The sequence below is a fragment of the Micrasema longulum genome, unplaced genomic scaffold, assembly GCF_059751315.1.
Source record: "Micrasema longulum isolate JH-2025_06_02 unplaced genomic scaffold, ASM5975131v1 h1tg000120l, whole genome shotgun sequence".
NCBI lineage: Eukaryota > Metazoa > Arthropoda > Insecta > Trichoptera > Brachycentridae > Micrasema > Micrasema longulum.
The window spans coordinates 543,859-562,917 of record NW_028277326.1 but is presented as its reverse complement, the minus strand read 5'-3'; the positions used below and the strand labels follow the sequence as shown (position 1 = coordinate 562,917).

General features: G+C 34.0%; 1 protein-coding gene across 4 annotated transcripts in view; it reads right to left on the bottom strand.

The window, feature by feature from the left end:
• The window catches only part of LOC148284437 (uridine phosphorylase 1-like), a 35,500-nt gene extending 16,808 nt beyond the window's left edge, over positions 1–18,692 (bottom strand). For 2 of the 4 annotated variants that reach the window (XM_088240282.1, XM_088240297.1), the window contains exons 1-4: positions 18,380–18,692; positions 15,878–16,073; positions 13,956–14,976; positions 9,783–10,010 (exon numbers count right to left, since the gene is read on the bottom strand). Coding sequence is in view for 1 of the 4 variants with exons in the window: in XM_088240278.1 (XP_088096404.1) it covers positions 9,829–10,010; positions 13,956–14,976; positions 15,878–16,073; positions 18,380–18,450 (1,470 nt within the window). In the remaining 3 variants the exon portion in view is untranslated. Of the gene's footprint in view, positions 1–9,732; positions 10,011–13,955; positions 14,977–15,877; positions 16,074–18,379 lie in introns of those variants that run through there. The other 2 variants (XM_088240278.1, XM_088240288.1) reach the window with 2 other exon arrangements.
• Between the last annotated feature and the right edge of the window lie 367 nt (positions 18,693–19,059).

Genomic DNA, 19,059 nt, shown 5'->3' with positions numbered 1-19,059 from the left:
CCAAACAGATGGAAGAAAATAACGATCCTGACAGATTGTAAATCTGGCGTCTATGCAATAACTGACCGAAATTCGGTCAACCCTATAGTAATGGACATTAGAACCGATATCCTGAAGCTAAGATGCAGACACCAGGACGTGTACATCAGCTGGATACGGGGACACTGCGGAATCCTTGGCAACAAAAAGGCTGACGAAAAGGCTCGGGAAGCTACGCTCAAGAAGACAGCCCCCAATTTTGCCGATTTCCCGCTCAGCTTTACCAAAAGGAAAAAAGAAGCTGAAAACTTTAACTCTGGAACGATCGTTATTTAAGTGAACCTACCGGAAGTATAACTAAAATGTTTTTCCCTACCATTTTCCATGAAATTAAACAAAATTTTTGACATTTTTAATGCGTAGATAGACGTATCGAGGGGTTCTAGACCCGTCAGTATAAACCGATGTACTTACATCAAAACTTAATGGTGGGGGGATTGGTAGTATATCTTAGTAGTCAGTCGGGAGGCTTTTATCTTCAACTATGACGTCATACTGGAGCTATGTCATTTCGGTGCGTAGACATGTGTACCGTGACGTACGCTTCCCCTTGTTTCATTTCGATGTTCCTATCCAAAACTTGAATGTGGGGGTCAATAGTATATCTTTGTAATCGCTGGAGGAAATTTATCTTCAACTATACCATCAAGGTGAAGGTATGACGTCTTTATCTTCCCATCATAATCGAGGCCCAGGTCTCTGACGAATAAACATAGCGTTTTCTTTCCGTCTTTGCCTTGGGTATTCTCCGCTTTCTGTTATTTGCCTCCGCTCTGCCCGCCAGTTGCTTTAGCCTCTCTACACCGCTTGAACCGAGTGTAAAGTCCTTTTCAGGGCTATTGAGGGCTTCTGTTTACACTGAGCAGCATGACTGAGGTAGATAGTCACTGTTCAGCATGTATTTGTTTTAAAATATTGTCTATAAACAGTTAAGGCAGGTTTTGATGCTCTACGATTCGTTTAATCAATCAATCCTTGACATATGACATAATCTAGTTATGACATACTATATACATAAGATATCAAAGAGTTACTGGTACGTGCACCTTATTAGGCTAACCATAACTAATTAAATAAGAAGACAGAATTTTGTGATTTTCGAAAATATTATTAGGAATAACCTGTTAGACCTCTATTTTAGAGGCTAGTCAGCAGGTGGGAAAGCGAAGATGTGGAAGGAAGTAATGAAAAATACAACACATCACACAGAAGAACTGAGAAAACATATTTTTTAGATTTTTCCTAGCAACTGGCGGAAATCGAACCCACAATACCAGTTTTACAGTCGGCCATCTAAATAACTACACCACGGCGCCTGTCATGATAAGGTTTGTTATCAATGTTACTTAATTTGTTATATTTATTAGATATCAAACGGATGGTAGCTTAATATCCAGCTGATACCTAATATTCAGTTAACTGCAAAAATTTCATTAAATAAACGCCGCTACGTGGATTCATAAAACAAACAAAACAACAAACAAACCATCACGCCGTTTCCCCGTGCGCAGAGAGGATAGAACGCCACAACACTCTTTATTTGCATGCAGATCTCATGCACGCACGCCGATTATTCCGACTTTTGACAAGTCCATCTTTAAGTATTTGTTGGATTTGGAAATGCCATGTCTTTCTCGGTCTTTCTCTATTTCTGCATCCATCAACATTCGCATTGTAAATATTCCTAGCCGTTCTTTCGCTGTCCATTCGTTCTACATGTCCAAACCAGCGCAGAGCTCCTTTCTTGATTTTGTCGATAATGCTTGTCTCAGCCTTACATAATGTACGGATCTCAACATTTGTGCATCTATCGTACATAGTTTTACCACACATTCGCCTGAGAGCTCGCATTTCGACAGCATTCAGCCTACTTTCATCCCAGTTTTTTCAAGTCCATACACCAGAGACGGGACCAGGACTCCGTTGTGAACTGCCAATTTTGCCTCTTGTGACAAAAATTTATGGATTCATTGATATCGCAAATAAAATATGTTTATCAAAAATAATTATTTAATTAAAAATATAATTGCGTAAAAAAAATTAAGCGCAGAGGGGGAAACTACCATTAAGAAACCATTATGATTATTTCATTAATAATCTTATAAACCATACTAATATGCAACTCATTGATCGATACGTGACCATTAAAAATATCATTAAAATATTTTAACCGCTTTTTATTTCATGGATATCAAAACTTTTGTTTTAACTGTGATAGGAATTCGAGTGCCGGGGTGTTGATATATATTTTTTAAACAAAGAGTTGGATATCTGGTATCTGGCCAAGCCACTATCTGTTTCATATACATAGCATTAAGAATAGTCCGGAAGGAGCGTGGAGTCATGTTTGAATACCTCTGACTGTGTCCAAAAAATTGTCGATCGTACCCCCGTTTGGCCCAACTTTCACCGCGCGCATGCGTGAAGTCGCCGCGTAATGTTCCCAAATCGCGAACAATATTATCATAACACAAATGAGGGCATCGGAAGCAAAGATAGCAAACTCCCGTTTTGGTGTTTTCGAGAAAAATAATAAAAGCTGCTACACTAATAAATGCCAAAGAGAGTCTTTATGTTAGAAATGTTATTTTCACTGAATATACACTGTAATATACTAATAAATTAGTTTTAATAGAAACATGAATTCAAAAAACTTTAATAATATTTGTATGGCACGGCCATTTTGAAAATTTAAATCTCAAGCGAATAATATGGCTGATGGATACTGCCATGTTTGCTTCCAAAGACTATTTTCAAACCATCAGAAGTATGACTTTAAACTACATTTGCAACTCAACTCATGATTTTTATAAAAATAAAGTTACAGAATGACATCATAACTAAAAAAAATTTTTTTTTGGAGGTTGCTGTCTTTGCTTCCAATGCCCTCAATTGTAGGATATATAGGTGTGTAAATATTTTTAAAGATAATAATATTTTTTTAAAAGCAATTTGTTAATTTCTCTAAAATGTTATTGTGCGCGCGGAAACATTGATTGACACAACAGAGTAGATAAGTAAAGGGTCATTTAATAAGAGTAATTGAACTTTGAACTTAAAATTTATAACAAATTTATTTTACGTAAGACGAATATTTTTATCTCATCTTCTTTCTATATCTATATATATAAAAATAAGTTTATGATAGTTTGTCCTTTATAGACTCGATAACTAACTGGATTTTCCGTAATGCTAAAATAATACATTTTCGCATTACTGACATTCAATATATTTTCGATCATATTCCTACATTATATGCACCCCTGTTGGTAAAAAGAGCAAAGTTTGACATTTACAAAAATAATTCTGTATTTGAAAATGAATTATTTTTAGTTTTGGGATTTAATCATAAACAAGTATTTAGGTAGCTACTGACCAATAAAAAGTTACACCATCTTTGTTACAAAACGTATTCCCGTATTTTCTCCCTGGAATATGGCATTAAAGCAATTTTTTTTCACACACATTATTCTGGATAAATAGTTTATTACGGGAACTTTAACCATCTAATAAACTCGTAAAAACGCCAAGTTTTATCAGTTTTCCTTGGGCGCATGGTAACATATAAATATATGGTAACTATTAAAAATGCAAAACATACATAATCGCATATCAATAAAATTACCTCCAAAGCATTAAGCATGTTAGGTTTCACAATTCAAATGAGTAAACACTTTGATAATCCAAAGGCCCTAATTTCATTATATTATACATTTGTCAGAAGCCATTTGGAATACGCCTCTCAGATATGGAATCCCCAGTATGCCATATATATAAGTAGAATAGAAAATATTCAAAACAAATTTATTAAGTACCTTAAATACAAAACCGGTATTTCTTATGTATCTACTCTCACTGCCTCCACCTTCCATGGAATCATTTCTTTACAATATCGCAGAGTGTGTGCGGACCAACTACTGCTTTACAAAATTATGACAGGAATGGTTGACTGTACAGAGCTGCTTGGTTTAATAACAATACATGGGCCAGCCAGGATTTGTAGACGGTACCACCTGTTTCATGTACCAATAAGTAAAACATCATATGTTAAAAATGCTTTTTTTCGTAGAACTTTTTCAGTGTACAATACAAAATTTAAAAATATAGATTACACAAACATCACTCTGTCAGATTTAAAATTTACACTAAAAATGCATTATGTAACTTAGTAGACATTATAATAATAAATATGTACATCTCCCTTCCCCTCCTTATCCTCTCTTCAAGCATTCTTGTCCTAATCCCGCCCAATTTACAGTAACGTTCTTAAAATAAATATAAAAAATTCTTTGATTATTGAGTACATGAAAATAACATTTTTATATGTATAAATTGTACGTATTTATTTGATATGTAATATATTTTCTTTACTAACTTTTTATACTATGTGGAAATCTGTTATTAGTTCTGAGTTTATACACTATATATGTTTGTTTACTAAAAATATGTATGTAGAACTGTTGATTTCCCAAATAAAATTAAATTAAAATAAAATACCGGCAATGAAAATTTTAAAACTAAAAAAAACTTTTACATAAACACAAAAAAAAACTCACGAAGGCATGGTCTGTGTGTGGATATACATTTTAATTTAAATTTAAATAAAGGCTACTGGAAGAAAACCATACATTTTTTTAAAAGTGCTAATGTTAGAACATTTTTTTTCTCTTCTTCTTCTTCGATTTTTAAGGGCCTTTTCACTTCTCAACTCGGGTGTTCTGGCCAGTGTCGAGTTTTTGTTTTTTTTTTTCTTTATATAATTGGTACACATATTATTTATATTTTTATGTATTTCATTGCTTTATATTTGTTTTATTATATATTATACTATGTTATTTATGTTTAAGCAACATGTATTCTTGGCACATATATATACTTTATATTTGTATAATAATGATTTTTAATTTCTTACATTTGATTAGCTAGGTATTTATAATTAAGTAGATTTAGTTTATGTTATTGTTTTATTAGTATATGACTACTTACGCTCTAAAGATAGAAAATCTCCATCTTAGAACAGGCTGTGCCATGTTAGAAAGAGACTATCATAAACAGAGAACACTCCGTTTTCATTTTACATTAATTGGTTTTAAATGGATTCCCTGTTATTAAGTATGTATATTTTTTTTTGCAATAAATTTATAAATAAATAATATATACAAGTTAGTATTTAATATAATATAATAATATAACATATTTACATAGAATTTTAAATACATGTTTATTGGGTGGGGACAGGATAGTAAGAATATGAATAGGAAACGGGACGTTGATATCGGAGAGGTCGGATAGGAACTCAGAATAAAAATCATTTATGGGGCATCTAAAAAAAACATGATTTAGATCTTCCTCCTCAAGCTGACATTCGCACATGGCATATTCCCGGACAAGATTCTGAACAGGTGAGAACCATTACAACAGTGTCCAATACGCATTCTGCCTATGGAAGATGTCTCAAATCAGTTCAGAATCACTTTGGAAAACCAAGGCTTCTCTGTTACATTTGGTTTTAATTGGAAAATATGTCTTCCCTTGGCTTGAGATGAGGCTACCCAATATTAAAAATGAGAAAATTAATAATTTACAAAAAAGAAGCTGTTTAAATCTGCTTTTTTATTATTGTTATTATTATTTAATTAATCTCTATAATAAAGATACAAGTCTCGAAAATGTCGCGAAAGCGATGAAACCGGTGACTGGTTTTTCCAAATTTATAGATTGAAGTTTAACTCGTCTTTTGTTTTTATAATAAACCTAATATTTTATACTAAAATAGTTATAAATTTATATATTTAAAAAATAAAATTATATACAACCTCCACTCGTCTGCTAAAATAAATCGGCTCCAAAAATTGTAATGTCTCATTTCATCATCATCATCATTCCCCTTCCCACACCCAGTAGGTGCATAGAGCACTACATTAGTAAACGAAATGCAGCTTATTCCGATTATACGTGTATGATTCATATCATTAATTGTAGTGCTTTCACACTTATAGATTACGCAGACAGGGTATAGTCTAAGCTTATAACCGAGTTACACAGTTTAAACCCGCGCTGTGCCAGCGGGTACCCTGCAAGACATCGGACCCTCCCATTATCTCATTATCTGTTATTATCTCTCCAGGTGCCAGTCCAGAAACCTTTAAAATCAATATTTCAAGTCCACCCTGCCAGGAATTAAACTCAGAACCCAAAGCATGGTAGGAGAAAGCGCCGATCACTACACAACGAGGGGGAATTATCTCCACTCAATTTTCTTATCCAGAATTTTTACCTGAGAGCAGCCATCAAGTTGAAAACACACGTTCGGGGTTCTGGCTCTCTTTTAAACTGTATTCGATTTCAGGAGAATGCAGAATGCTGGCTACGAGCTCACCCAGATGCTTACGGGTCATGGTGGGTTTATGAGCTACCTGCATCGCTTCAAGCTCTCCGAGATCGACAGCTGCCCATACGACGATGAAACTCCTCAAGATGTCCCTCACCTGTTGATGCATTGCCCCCTTTTCAGCTTTCAAAGACAAGAGCTGGAGGCACGATGCAGAAGCTTGGATGAAGATCTATGCGACATCCCATTGGTGATAGGTAATAAAGAACTTACACGAGAGGTAGTATCATACATGGTCAATATAGTGCAGGCAATTGGTAAAATAAACCAAAGTAGGGAAGAAAATGCCAAACACTCCTCTAGTGGAACGGAAGGCCTGTTGACTACTGCCAACAGGCCGGCTTCTCCTGAAGAGTTTTAAGTGGTTTCCTCTCCACATGAGCAAATGCTGAAAAGTTCCTGATTGACCCACATTAGTATATCTCTCCTGATCCCAACAGTTTAGAGAAATTTAATTGCAGAAAAATCCACTTTTGAAATATAAACTTTGTATATTATAAACAAGGTAAATAATAAAGCAACTCCTATATTAAAAATAAATAAAAAAATTCTTCATCTGCCTGCACGTAGATTTGTGCCATTAAATATTTTAGAACCCATTTAAAACAGTTAAATAATGGTTGACCTGAATATTAACAATATTTCATAGTAAATATTGACTGAAGCATTTATCATTATTTGATATGATTCAATCACTTTTATCGGTATCTAGTAATTTTCTCCTTTGGGTAAATGTCAACAGTTATTATTTATTCAAAGGGTAATGACCAAAACGAATTATTATTTTCTGTGTCCGGGCATATGAGAATACGGTTTGAGTGAAATAGAGCTGGAACCCCGGGCGAACGTTTTTTAACTAATCATGTATAGATTTAAAAAATTACAACAGGGATGGAGAATACCTTAAATAAGGGAATATGGAAGTCAAGGCATTTACAGGGCTTATGACCTGTCATTGGCTGGTTTAAGTGGCCACTTTACACACTGTGTAACATTCACCATTTTGCCTATGTTTGACCATACATATTTCTTCAATTCTTCCATTTGTTGATTTTAGTAAAGTTAAAGATCTAAAACCTTCATTGTTGCGAAGAGATTCATCTGACTGAATTATTTCACATACTAGGCAACGCCTGAAATTTTTTTTTCAATTTTTAAACTTCTTCTTGGACCAGTTGGTTTCATTACAATATTTGAGTTTGTCCAAATGTTTGTAGACAAAAGACTGGATTTCACCCCCTCGGGGGACATTAAGATTAACAAATTACAACAGGGATGGAGAATACCTTAAATAAGGGAATATGGATGTCAAGGCATTTACAGGGCTTATGACCTGTCATTGGCTGGTTTAAGTGTACGATTGTTAAGTACACCGTCTTGGTAATTCTCAAAAGTCATGTAAAAAGCATGTTTAAGCGAGAATTTTTTGCTTGAATTGGGAATTATTGGAATTTATAATGGCTTTGAAGTAGGCACTTTTTATCACAGAAGCCTATTTAAAATATAAATGAGAACTATTTAAAATGTTAATAAAGCAAGAAACGCAGACTAATTTTTCAGGGTCATTCATTGGTTCTATTTGATGATATGGAGTCGAGATAACAAGTCAGTAGAACATACCGAGGTAGATACAGACAGTACAGAAGTTAAGTATACCGTCTTGATATGTAAATATGAAAATAGCGTTCATAATCGAGGCCCAGGGGGGTTAAAAACGATAGATAGAGGTTTCACTATTTCCAAGATGTAGCTAGTATAGAAATATTGAGTATGTTAGGCGCGTTCCATCCATAGATACTGTGGATGCGGCGCATCCCTTGAAAATTAAAAAATAATACGAATTTTACAAAAAAAAACATTATAAATACGAAATAAAACCTTCAAATATGTATTCCTAAAATTCTCACTGAGAACGTTCGGGTGCACGCGATTCAAACAACATATTCAGTATACATACCCAGCTACATATTATGCGAATTTTCTATATCAACGTACGTACTAAATATCTAGGTATCTTGTTCTTGATATTTGTTGTATACGCGGGATGCTGCTTGTCGAGCTGTGTCTAGTTTCTAGTTCCCATAGCAATTGTCCAAATTTTCGCGCACGATTTTAGATTTCTCTGTCGAGACTCGGAGAGATAAGAAGCATCCAACTTGTATAATGCAAAGAAAAAACGACTCTATTAACGTTTATCATAAAGTTTGAAGTAGCGCATTATTGACACTTGGCCCAAATTTAAGAACGATTCTCTCTGGTCTTGTTTTAGGTGTTTTGATGTTTATATTGTTTATCTCCTTTTCACACCTATGGGGACCGTCCTGGAAGACCATCGATGGCGATCTTTCAGCTTTGTTCGGCGGAACTAAGGGACGCGGAATTGACATTGGAGGAGGCGAGAGTGCCGGCTAACGATAAGGTCTCCCGGAGGCGAAAATAAGAAAAATTACAGCTTCACCTTTAGACGTGCATGTGCTCTGTCAATTTATTGATTATCAACTGTTAATTATTATTATTCTAATAGACAACTTATATAGAGTATTAAATAATTCTGAATTGAATAAAACCTAGTAAAATTGAGAATATGATGATTTTTTGTCAGCATCCTTACTGATAAAAGTTACCGCACGCGCCTGGTGTAAACGTATATTTCAGTGCTGGCCACATAATGACTTTGCTCTATTTACTTAGCAAAAACATCAAAATTCGAATTATGCGAAAATTCAGCATTCAAATTATCAACAATATTTTGAGTATGTCCAAATTTTTGTAGACAAGGACTGGATTCAACTCCCTGGGGAGCTGAGAACATTAACATATTACAACGGAGAAAAGGTAATATTCAGGTAATAACAGATAATAACAGAAAAGGTAATAACAGGTAATTCAAGGTAATGACAGAAAAGGTAAAATTCACCTGGTCCATGAAGAAGTATAGAAATTGAAAAAATTAAACTTTTAGGCGTTACCTAGTATATAGGTGAATTAATTCAATCACTTGAATCTCACCCGCATAAATAAAGGTTTCAGCTCTTTAACTTCACAAACATCAACAGATGAAAGAATTGAAGGCATATAGATGTTCGAATATGGGCAGAATGGTGAATGTTACACAGTGTGTAAAGTGGCCACTTAAACCAGCCAATGACAGGTCATAAGCCCTGTAGATGCCTAGACTTCTATATTACCTTTTCTGAAATGTTCTTCATCTCTGTTGTAATATGTTAATTCAAATTATGTTTGAAACGACAAAGCTCAATTTTGTTTCAAAGCTCGAAAGGTTAATAAAAAAAACTGCAGTATTTATTTTTTGGAGCGAAAAATTCATATTTACAATAATAAATATACTCACATTGATCGATCATTCTACAATTATGCTACAAGTATGAATTGGGAATTTAAACATCGGCCAAAATTATTTCCTTTTCAATATCTGATAATTTAGGGGCTGTTTTCACTGTGGTCAAGTCAGGTAACTCTAAATTTGTATACATTCCCACAAACTTGAACGCTTCCGGCGAAATGGAGTATAATATTAATCCAAAGTCATAGACGGGTAAAACTGTGTTATCTGGAACACCTAGAATGAATAAAATGAAAAATGTAAGTTATTTTATTTTACGTATAATATGCACCCCGAGACTTATTTTTAATACGATAAATCAAGATGTTAATAAATACAAAAGAAAGGAGAAAAAGACATGGTATCATAGGTTCAGTTGATACAGAGAAGCAGATACTCGCTTACAGGGGAGGAGGGAACAACATGCTCGTATCAAGGGGTAAACCCACTCCAAAAGCTTAAGCCGCTCGACAATCTTTGAAGTCAACCAGTAGCTCAATCACAAATAACGAAATAACAATTGACATGCTAATAAGCGACGTGATAACAATTTCTCGCCATGGTTGTTTATTATATTCGCGATCACAATGGAACATCCGTGAACACCTAGTATTGCCTATGGCCTAATACGAACTCCGTGGTGTAGTGGTCAAGACGCTTGACTCACACACGGAAGGTTCCGTGTTCGATTCCCGGTGAGAACACAAAAATTAAATGTGATTTTTCTCAAGCCTGGGTGTTATGTGATGAAATTCACCACTGTAATTGGGCCTCCTGGCCTCTTATGCAAAAAACGCGTTTCGCGATGTATAATCCAGCTGCGCAATCACACATTTGAATTTCACCGGTGTAAATATGTAAAATATTCCAAAACTGCCATGTTTATTTGTTTATTTATTATTTATCAGGCTATTTATTGCATTTAGCCGGCGGTTGGCAAGCTAAATGTCAAGAAAAGCAGTCGCCATAATAATTGTAATTTAATTTTAAAAAAATGTATTAGATACTCCTTGCTATTTTGCAAATGCAATAGTATATTGTATTATTTTTTATAGTGAACACTGATTTTTCGCCAGTGAACTGTATTTATTTAAGAGGAAAACAAAAAACATACTGGGAAATTAGAAAAAGGTGATTGTGCTGACCATGCGTATTTGATTGATCACAGATTGACAATACTGCAGTGAGGGGTACAATGAAAGCTTTTAAAGTTTCTTTGTTTTGTTATTTTTGCGGTTTGATTGTAAAGAAATAATACATTTTCGCTTGATTAGTTTTTGAAAAATTGATAGTGATATGTGAAACTGAAGAAAGAGACAAGTCTTTATGAACAGTTTCGGGAAAGGGGTGGATGCTTTCATTGTGCAAATACTCCCAGGCAGAGACACGCATTGTCGACAAATTAAAAGTTTGGATATGAAGAGAGAAAGAATGACTATGCTTTAAACTATGCTCGGGGACCTTTTGGCTATACTGTATTATTTGATAAGCTAATCATTTTACTAGTCATGTGTCAACCGTTCCATGACAAGTTAATAGATAAAACAGAGTTATAAATCTGCCGATAGATAACATCCCCCTAATTGACTTAATCCTGCCATAGACACACATACTCAAAATAAAAAATCTTTTGAAAGGCAATAAAAAAATAGATAATGGAGGCGGGTAAAAGTTAAATGGATTGCGTCATTAGGCCAAACCAATTTTAAATTCTCTACAGCATTAGAATTAATTTTGTAAATAATAAAAAAAAATTACAATATAAATTATACATTTAAAGAAAAAGTTGCAAAACAATGTTATTGCTATGATATACAACAACAAACCATCACGCCGTTTCTCCGTAGCGGTAGGCAGAGAGGACAGAACGCCACATCACTCTATATTTGAATTTACACCTCACTTCCTCTACATTCATACATCTTCTCATGGACGCATGCCGATTATTCCGACTCTTGACAGGTCCATCTTCAAGTATTTGATGGACTTGATCGTGCAATGTCTTTCTCGGTCTTCCTCGTTTTCTGCATCCATCAACATTCGCATCGTAGACCCTTTTAGCCGTTCTTTCGCTGTCCATTCGCTCTACATGTCCAAACCAACGCAGTACCCCTTTCTTGATTCTGTCGATAACGCATGTCTCAGCCTTACACAGTTCACGGATCTCGACACTTGTGCACCTACCATACATCGTTTTTCCACACATTCACCTGAGGGATCGCTTTCGACAGCATTTTACCTACTTTCATAATTTTTTTTCCAATTCCATACTTCGCTCCCATACATTAAAGTTGGCACTAGAACTCCATTGTGAACTGCTAGTTTGCCAAAGTAGATTTCAGTGCACCGTTCACCCTGTTGTACGTATATAGGAGTTACATCCAAAAAGAAAGTTCCGTTTGACAGATTAAAGAAAACAAGTACATACTCAGAAAAAAAATCCTCGGGACAAAATCTTAAGACCTTAAACTATTTTCCTACATATCGTCCACCATTTTGTAAGCACTTGTCATAGTGCGACACTGGTTTTTGTATTCCCCCTCCATAAAAGGGGACGACCACTTGTATCATTGCTGTGCACAATATCACAAACTTCATTGAATTGTCTCACTCATCTTCTTATCATTGAATCATTCATCACATGTTCTCCGTACACCTCACAGATCTATCTGTTGATGTATGTGGACTGGTTTAATGTTCTCTGCATTAAGGAAACAAATTACAGACCTTATCTCACAAACGGTGAGATTATCAATTCAAATTTTTTAATAAGGAAAACATTCGTTCACATCACCCAAGATTTGTTCCTCAAAATTTATAAAACATATGTTCATCCACTCCTTGAGTATGCCAACCAAACCTGGAGTCCCTATTTTAAAAAAAGACAGAGTTGTTGGAGAAAGTCCCGAGAAGAGCAACTAAAATAGTAGTTTCTCTAAGAAATAAATCATACGAGGACCGCTTAAGGGAGCTCGGGTTAAGTTCACTGGAAGAGCGGAAGCAGCGTGGCGACTTGATTGAAACATTCAAAATCTTAACTGAGCAATATAATGTGCCCAAGTTGAAATCAATGTTCACTATGAATGAAAACCGCCATCTCCGAGATCATTCATTGAAACTAAACACTACCTCCTTCTTATCCAACCCCAGGAAGAACTTCCTGACAAACTGAGTTGTGGAGAAATGGAATGGCCTTCCCGAGAAAATGATTGGTGCTAGTTCAGTTAATGTTAACTAGATGCACACAGAAATGTATAATGTTTAATAACCATGTACACTTGATATACACGCATCAGCTTAATAGCTGCTAGTGTATTATTATTAATAATAATAATTTGGCATTTCAAACAAGCTCCATGAAGCGTATACAACAGTCAGCTTACTCATAATGATGACATCTTTTTTTCAATAGATCAGGGTTAGTAGCACGCATGCGCAAAACCGATTGCAATGATGCGACGGCAAGAAATAAAATCGGAACTTACTTTATGGATATACCTCATATATACACAATCAATGTTCAATGTATTGTAAAGTTTCTGATAGTACTTCAGTATAAAAAAAAAACCTGATGTGTCCTCGGCACAGGTTATTATTATTTTTTTTTTATATTATTTATTCATTTTTTTAAAAACCTGTCAGGGTTATATAAGAAATATTGTAAGGTCTATTCATGTTTTGTCTTGTCTGGTTAGTGATTCATCGTGTGCTTTTTAAGGTTGATTTTAAATTTGTCTGCAGTGTAATTTTTTAATGTGGTAATGTTGTTGTTGTCTGGTATAATATTTGTGTATGTCAGAATTTTTGGTTATGTTATGTCATTGTCTTGTATGTTTCCCGGTGCAATTTTGTGTACAATTTTTATCATCTCAATTTTTGTCAAGTATTTTATCTCAAACTGGAGTGCTTTTTCGTACAGTTCAAAAAATAATACAAATAAATATAATGGATGGAAATTTTAAATGACAAAGTAGTTGGGAGAATTGGAAAAAATCTTTATTGCGTTGACAATAGCGACTGGCATATCTCTCTAGAAAGCCTCCGGAAGCGATGGAGACAAGAGGCTGATGGAGGCAGATCTTGGCAACGCGCTTCCCTCCTAACACTGACCATGACTGCTCTGGCAAAACCAACCAAGAAAAATATAAATAATTCAGAAATAAAAGGCAATATGTTTCTTACCTTCCCCACATAACGGATCATTTCTTTTTTGACCATCCATCGCAGTCTTTTGACTATCGATAATTCTTTGCAGATCTTCTGACAGTTTTACATTTCGGTTTAAGAGCAACTTGAACACCTCCTCATTACTTTTACCTATCTTTCCAGTAACCTTTACTTCATTAGATTTGAACTCGCCAATTTCGCTTTCAGATTCAACATCACTCAGACTATTGCTATCTTTTTTATAATTAGATTCATTATTACTAATTGCATTAACTCCTACGTCTTCCAAATCAACAGTTTGTTGTTTGCTATCTAAAACAGGCATGGGACGATCTGAATTTTTGGCATCGTTCGTTTTCAAACACTCGGCGTGTGATTCATCTCTTTCAGCCTTTCTTTTTATCGGAATATCTTGGGGAATAAGAATAACAGTATTAGACTTTCCCATTTCGGTAATTCTTTTCATAACCTCTTCATCTGAGATGTTATCATTGAACCCATCAAAGAGAGCTCTATTTGAAGAATTTCCTAAAATGTTTTTTTCATTCAATATATCTTTTGTATAAGTATGATCGTGTCTGAAAAACTGGGAACATTTTTTGGCTAATAATTTTATGGGCGACTTTTCTTTAGAAGGAATATTTTTGTTTAATTCTGTGGCTTTATTCGGTTTAAGTTGCACACCATATTTTTCATTGACTGAAGGTTTTTGGTTAGAATCAGTGTTTGTTTTTAATTCATTTATTCTATTTTTAATGACATTTAAGTCCATCAATTCATTTTCTCTTTTGATAACAACCATGTTTTCTATGTCATTTTTGTATATTTCATTTAGTTGTTCAATTCTTTTATTTATGTTTTTAAAATCGAATATTTTATTAACCTGCTGACTTTCAAATAAAGGGTTAATTTTGGTGTTATTGTTCACAGTGTCATTAGAATTTGTTCCTCTTTTATTTAAATTTACATCAACCTCCATCTGTTTTGTTGTTGATGAAGGAACATTTTTAGAGAAAACCGTATGTCTCGTTTTGCTCTGTAAAAAAATATAATCATTAAACATCAGAATTACAAAACCTCTTCGACATCTTGAATGTGGAAAATATGGATTTTTATAAATCTGACGTAAAAAAAAATACTAAGCATGTTCTTTGTAAGCTTATCAATGAAAATTAAGCACTAAAATTGAAGTAATTATTAAGGAAGCAATCACGACTCCTACTACCACTACCATCACACCTTCCCGTGAGGGTAGGCAGAGAGGAAAGACCACCATATACGTCTATCCTGGCAAACATTCCTAGCTTCTTCCACATCTTGTCATACATGCTCTTCTGTTGTGCTGCTGTATGTGTTTTACAATTTTGTCGTCATTCATTAGTTCTAAATAACCAAACAATCTTAATGACCCATTCGTAATCTTATCAATTACACCTGTCTCAGATTTGCACTTTTGTCTGATGTTATCATGCGTAACCCTGTCATACATATATTCCCCACACTTTCATCTAAAAGATTGCATTTCGACAGCATTCATTCTGCTTTCATCCTTTCTCTGCCAGTCCCATTTTTTACTTTCGTTCATCTAATTCGGGACTAAAACTCCGCTGTCGTGCACTGCCAGTCTATAAATAAAAACTGCAAGTAAAATACAAGCACTCGTGCAGGGTTCTGGTTCTATTTCACACAGAACTGTACTCTTCATCCGCCTGGACACAGAGAATAAAAAACCTTGTACATTATAAGCATGGTCAATAATACTGTAACTTCCATATATAAACCATTAAGTCTTTCTAATTGTTTTATAATAATTTTCTATGCATAAATGTGTCCATAAAAATGCCCATTGGGCGTATATATAAATAAATAAATAAATATAAAAACAAACAAGAATTATCAATATATAAAATAAATCAAAATAAATTATATTTAGGTACCTTTTTCTTTTTCAAATTCAAATTAAAAATGGTTGGAATGGCGTCATCGCTCAATGCCCTATTTTTGCGGCTCTTCCAAAAGCAGTGTGGTTCAAAATGGAGCGAACACAGGTAGGAACGGTTGTTAGGAGAAAAGTCACCTTTATCCATATTCTTAATCCATGCTTTTAATCTAACATTATCCAAAAGAGGAAATCTGTATAAAAAAAAAAACAATTTGAATTAACAATATTTTTATAAATATCTGTATAAATAGTGAGAGAAATACTAGAAGACTCAGCAATGTTTGAGTATGTCAAAATGTTTGTAGACAGGCTGCATTTCCTATGGAGGGAGTTATTTAGATCTAAATTTGTTGCAACAGAGAGGGAAAACATATTTTTTTTCATTAAACATTTTTTTTTGTTGATTAATCTAACTGGTATGAGAAGTATAAAAATTGTAAAATTGTTTTCAGGCATTGTCTAGGGGGCGAATTTGTTCAGCCAGGTGAATCTCACCCACATGATAAATGTTCTTTCTGTTCAGCTCTTTTACTTCACAAAAGTCAACAGATGGAAGAGTTGAGGAAATATAAATATTTTAACATGGCCAAAATGGTGAATGTTACACAGCGTGTAAAGCGGCCACTTAAACCAGCCAATAACAAGTCATAAGCCCGGTAAATGCTTAGACTTGCATATTCCCTTCTCAAAAAATGTTTTCCATCTCCGTTTCAACAAATTTGGAAAAAAACTCAACATTCATTTAACAATGTGTTGCAGTTATATATATATATATATATACTAGCGGACCCTACAGACTTAGTCCTGCCTTAACATTGGCTTGCCTGCTATTAGCTTGGAAACAGACTTTTCATTGATAAGTAGGTACCTAGGTACTTGTTTACAATTGTATCTTAAAAAATAAAATTATTAATGTTCAAATATTGAATTTAAGTAGGTACCTAGGTACTTTTTAATGTTGAATTTTAAACATAAAATAATCATTTTTTTAAATACAGAAATGTTTTTGCAAATGTTAAACTCTGCTATTCTAACAGGGGTGAACTTTATTTAGGATTGCGATTTTCAAAAATGTATTGAATGTCAGTTAATGTTATTTTAGTTTTACCAAAAATCCAGTTATAAGAAGTAAATGGGTAGAAATTATAACGAATTTAAGGAAAGAAACGAATGCTCTTTGTTAACATTCAAATTCAAACTTTTTTATATGAAATAAAAAGTATCTTCCTAATATTTTAGTATACGCATTCTCGTCGAATGCAACCATAGTAGGTGGATGAATAAAACATTCATGCTCCTAACTTTTTTTTACAGATAAGATTAAAGATTTTAATATCTACGAACACACGCAACGCAAAGATCTACATTTCACTAAAAACCGCACGTAGATCAGTTAAGACGTTTAGAAGGAGTTCAGTGACATCACACGTACAGAAGAATTATATATATAAAGATTACACATATTCGATTCGTTTTTTTTAATTCCCTACATCCCTCTTTTATTTATTAGGTGCGGTATGCACAAGGGTGATAATTAATATTTTCAAGTATTTTGTTGTCATGTTGTAGTTTTTAAACAATTTTTTTTGTTTATCTGAAATTATTTTATGCAAATAAACCTATCCACTATTGTTTTTCTTTAAGCATGCTATTTTTACACGGTACTGTGTGGGAGAAAGAGGTTTCGGTGGGCTTAAATCCGTTTCTAAGCATTGAAATAATGGGGTAGCAGAGTGAAACTGTACATATTTATCATTTTGATAAAATCATATATAAATTTATCAATAGAACTTCTTGGTTTAGTTTTACTTTTTTATTTTTTTGACCAACGAGCGCTTTCGCCTAAGTAGGCATCTTCAAGACTGGTAAATTGTTTACAACTTTTATAGCTTTCATACTATTTCTAACATATTTTGGAGATAAGAAGTATTTTAACAGGGGACAGAAAACATAAATATTTACAACTGCATAGTTTGCTAAACAGTTCATTTTTGGGAGTTATTGGACCGAAATTGGGATTACGCATTTATTATTTAAAGGTGGTAAAAAACACATGGCGAAATACAACCGAGTGTGAAATACACATTTTAATAGGTTAAGTTAGCACAATACTTTGATATTATGTATCAAAATATATAAATATGTGGGCACGACTAAGCGTTTGAGCATGAGTTAAGTGTCATCATGTTTGAGAGCTCGGGGCATGTCTACATGTATTAATATGTCAATGATTAGTGAACTTTACAAGGCTGAGACAAACATTATCGCATTAGATTTGACATGTACAGCGAATGAACTACAAACAGATGTACGACGCGAATGTTGATGGATGCAGAAAACGACAAAGATCGAAAATGAACACGGCATGGCCAAATCCAACAAATATAAGTTGGATGGTGACATCTAAGCCCGCCAATGTACAGTTTAGATCTTGTACAAAAAGTTAAATAAATCATTGAAAGGGCGGGACCAAAAAATAATTTTGAATATTACTTACTTATGAAAGTCTATCTTTTCTTTTCCTGGACCGCCACCGGTGCCTCCACAAGCGCAACATGTTTTTCCCATGACGAAATAAACAGTTAAACGACAGATTGAAACATTTAGATTTAAACTAAATACATCAGGATTTAGGATTAGCGGGGAAGCATCAATCAGAGTTATTTCAATATTATTGTGCAGAAATATAAGAAATCGTCGTTTTTGTTTGGTACTTCACTTGAGTTGACATAACCACACGCAATCATAATCACAAAAATTGGACGCAACACGGAACTGACACTGACAGCTGTAGCAGTTGTTTTAAATACAAAGACAAAAATTAGACTCGTAAACTAGAACATAGAAAAAAAACTATTTATTTTGGAGGGGCAAGATTGATCATAGTTTGAGAGTTATCCTAAGTTCCTATCTGACCTCTTTAAAATCAGCGCCCATTCCCTACTAATATTTTAACTCCTGTCCCTACCCAATAAACACATTTTAAATTTTTTATGTAACTATGTAGTTATAAATAGTAATAAATTGTAAATAAGTTATATATTATGTAAATTGTATGTAATATTGAATACTAACACAGTAACTTGTATGTATATCACTAACACGTGTGTAAATATTTAAACAAGTCAATCTCAAACTTGACACGTGCTAAAACACCTCACTTAGGGATGAAAAAAA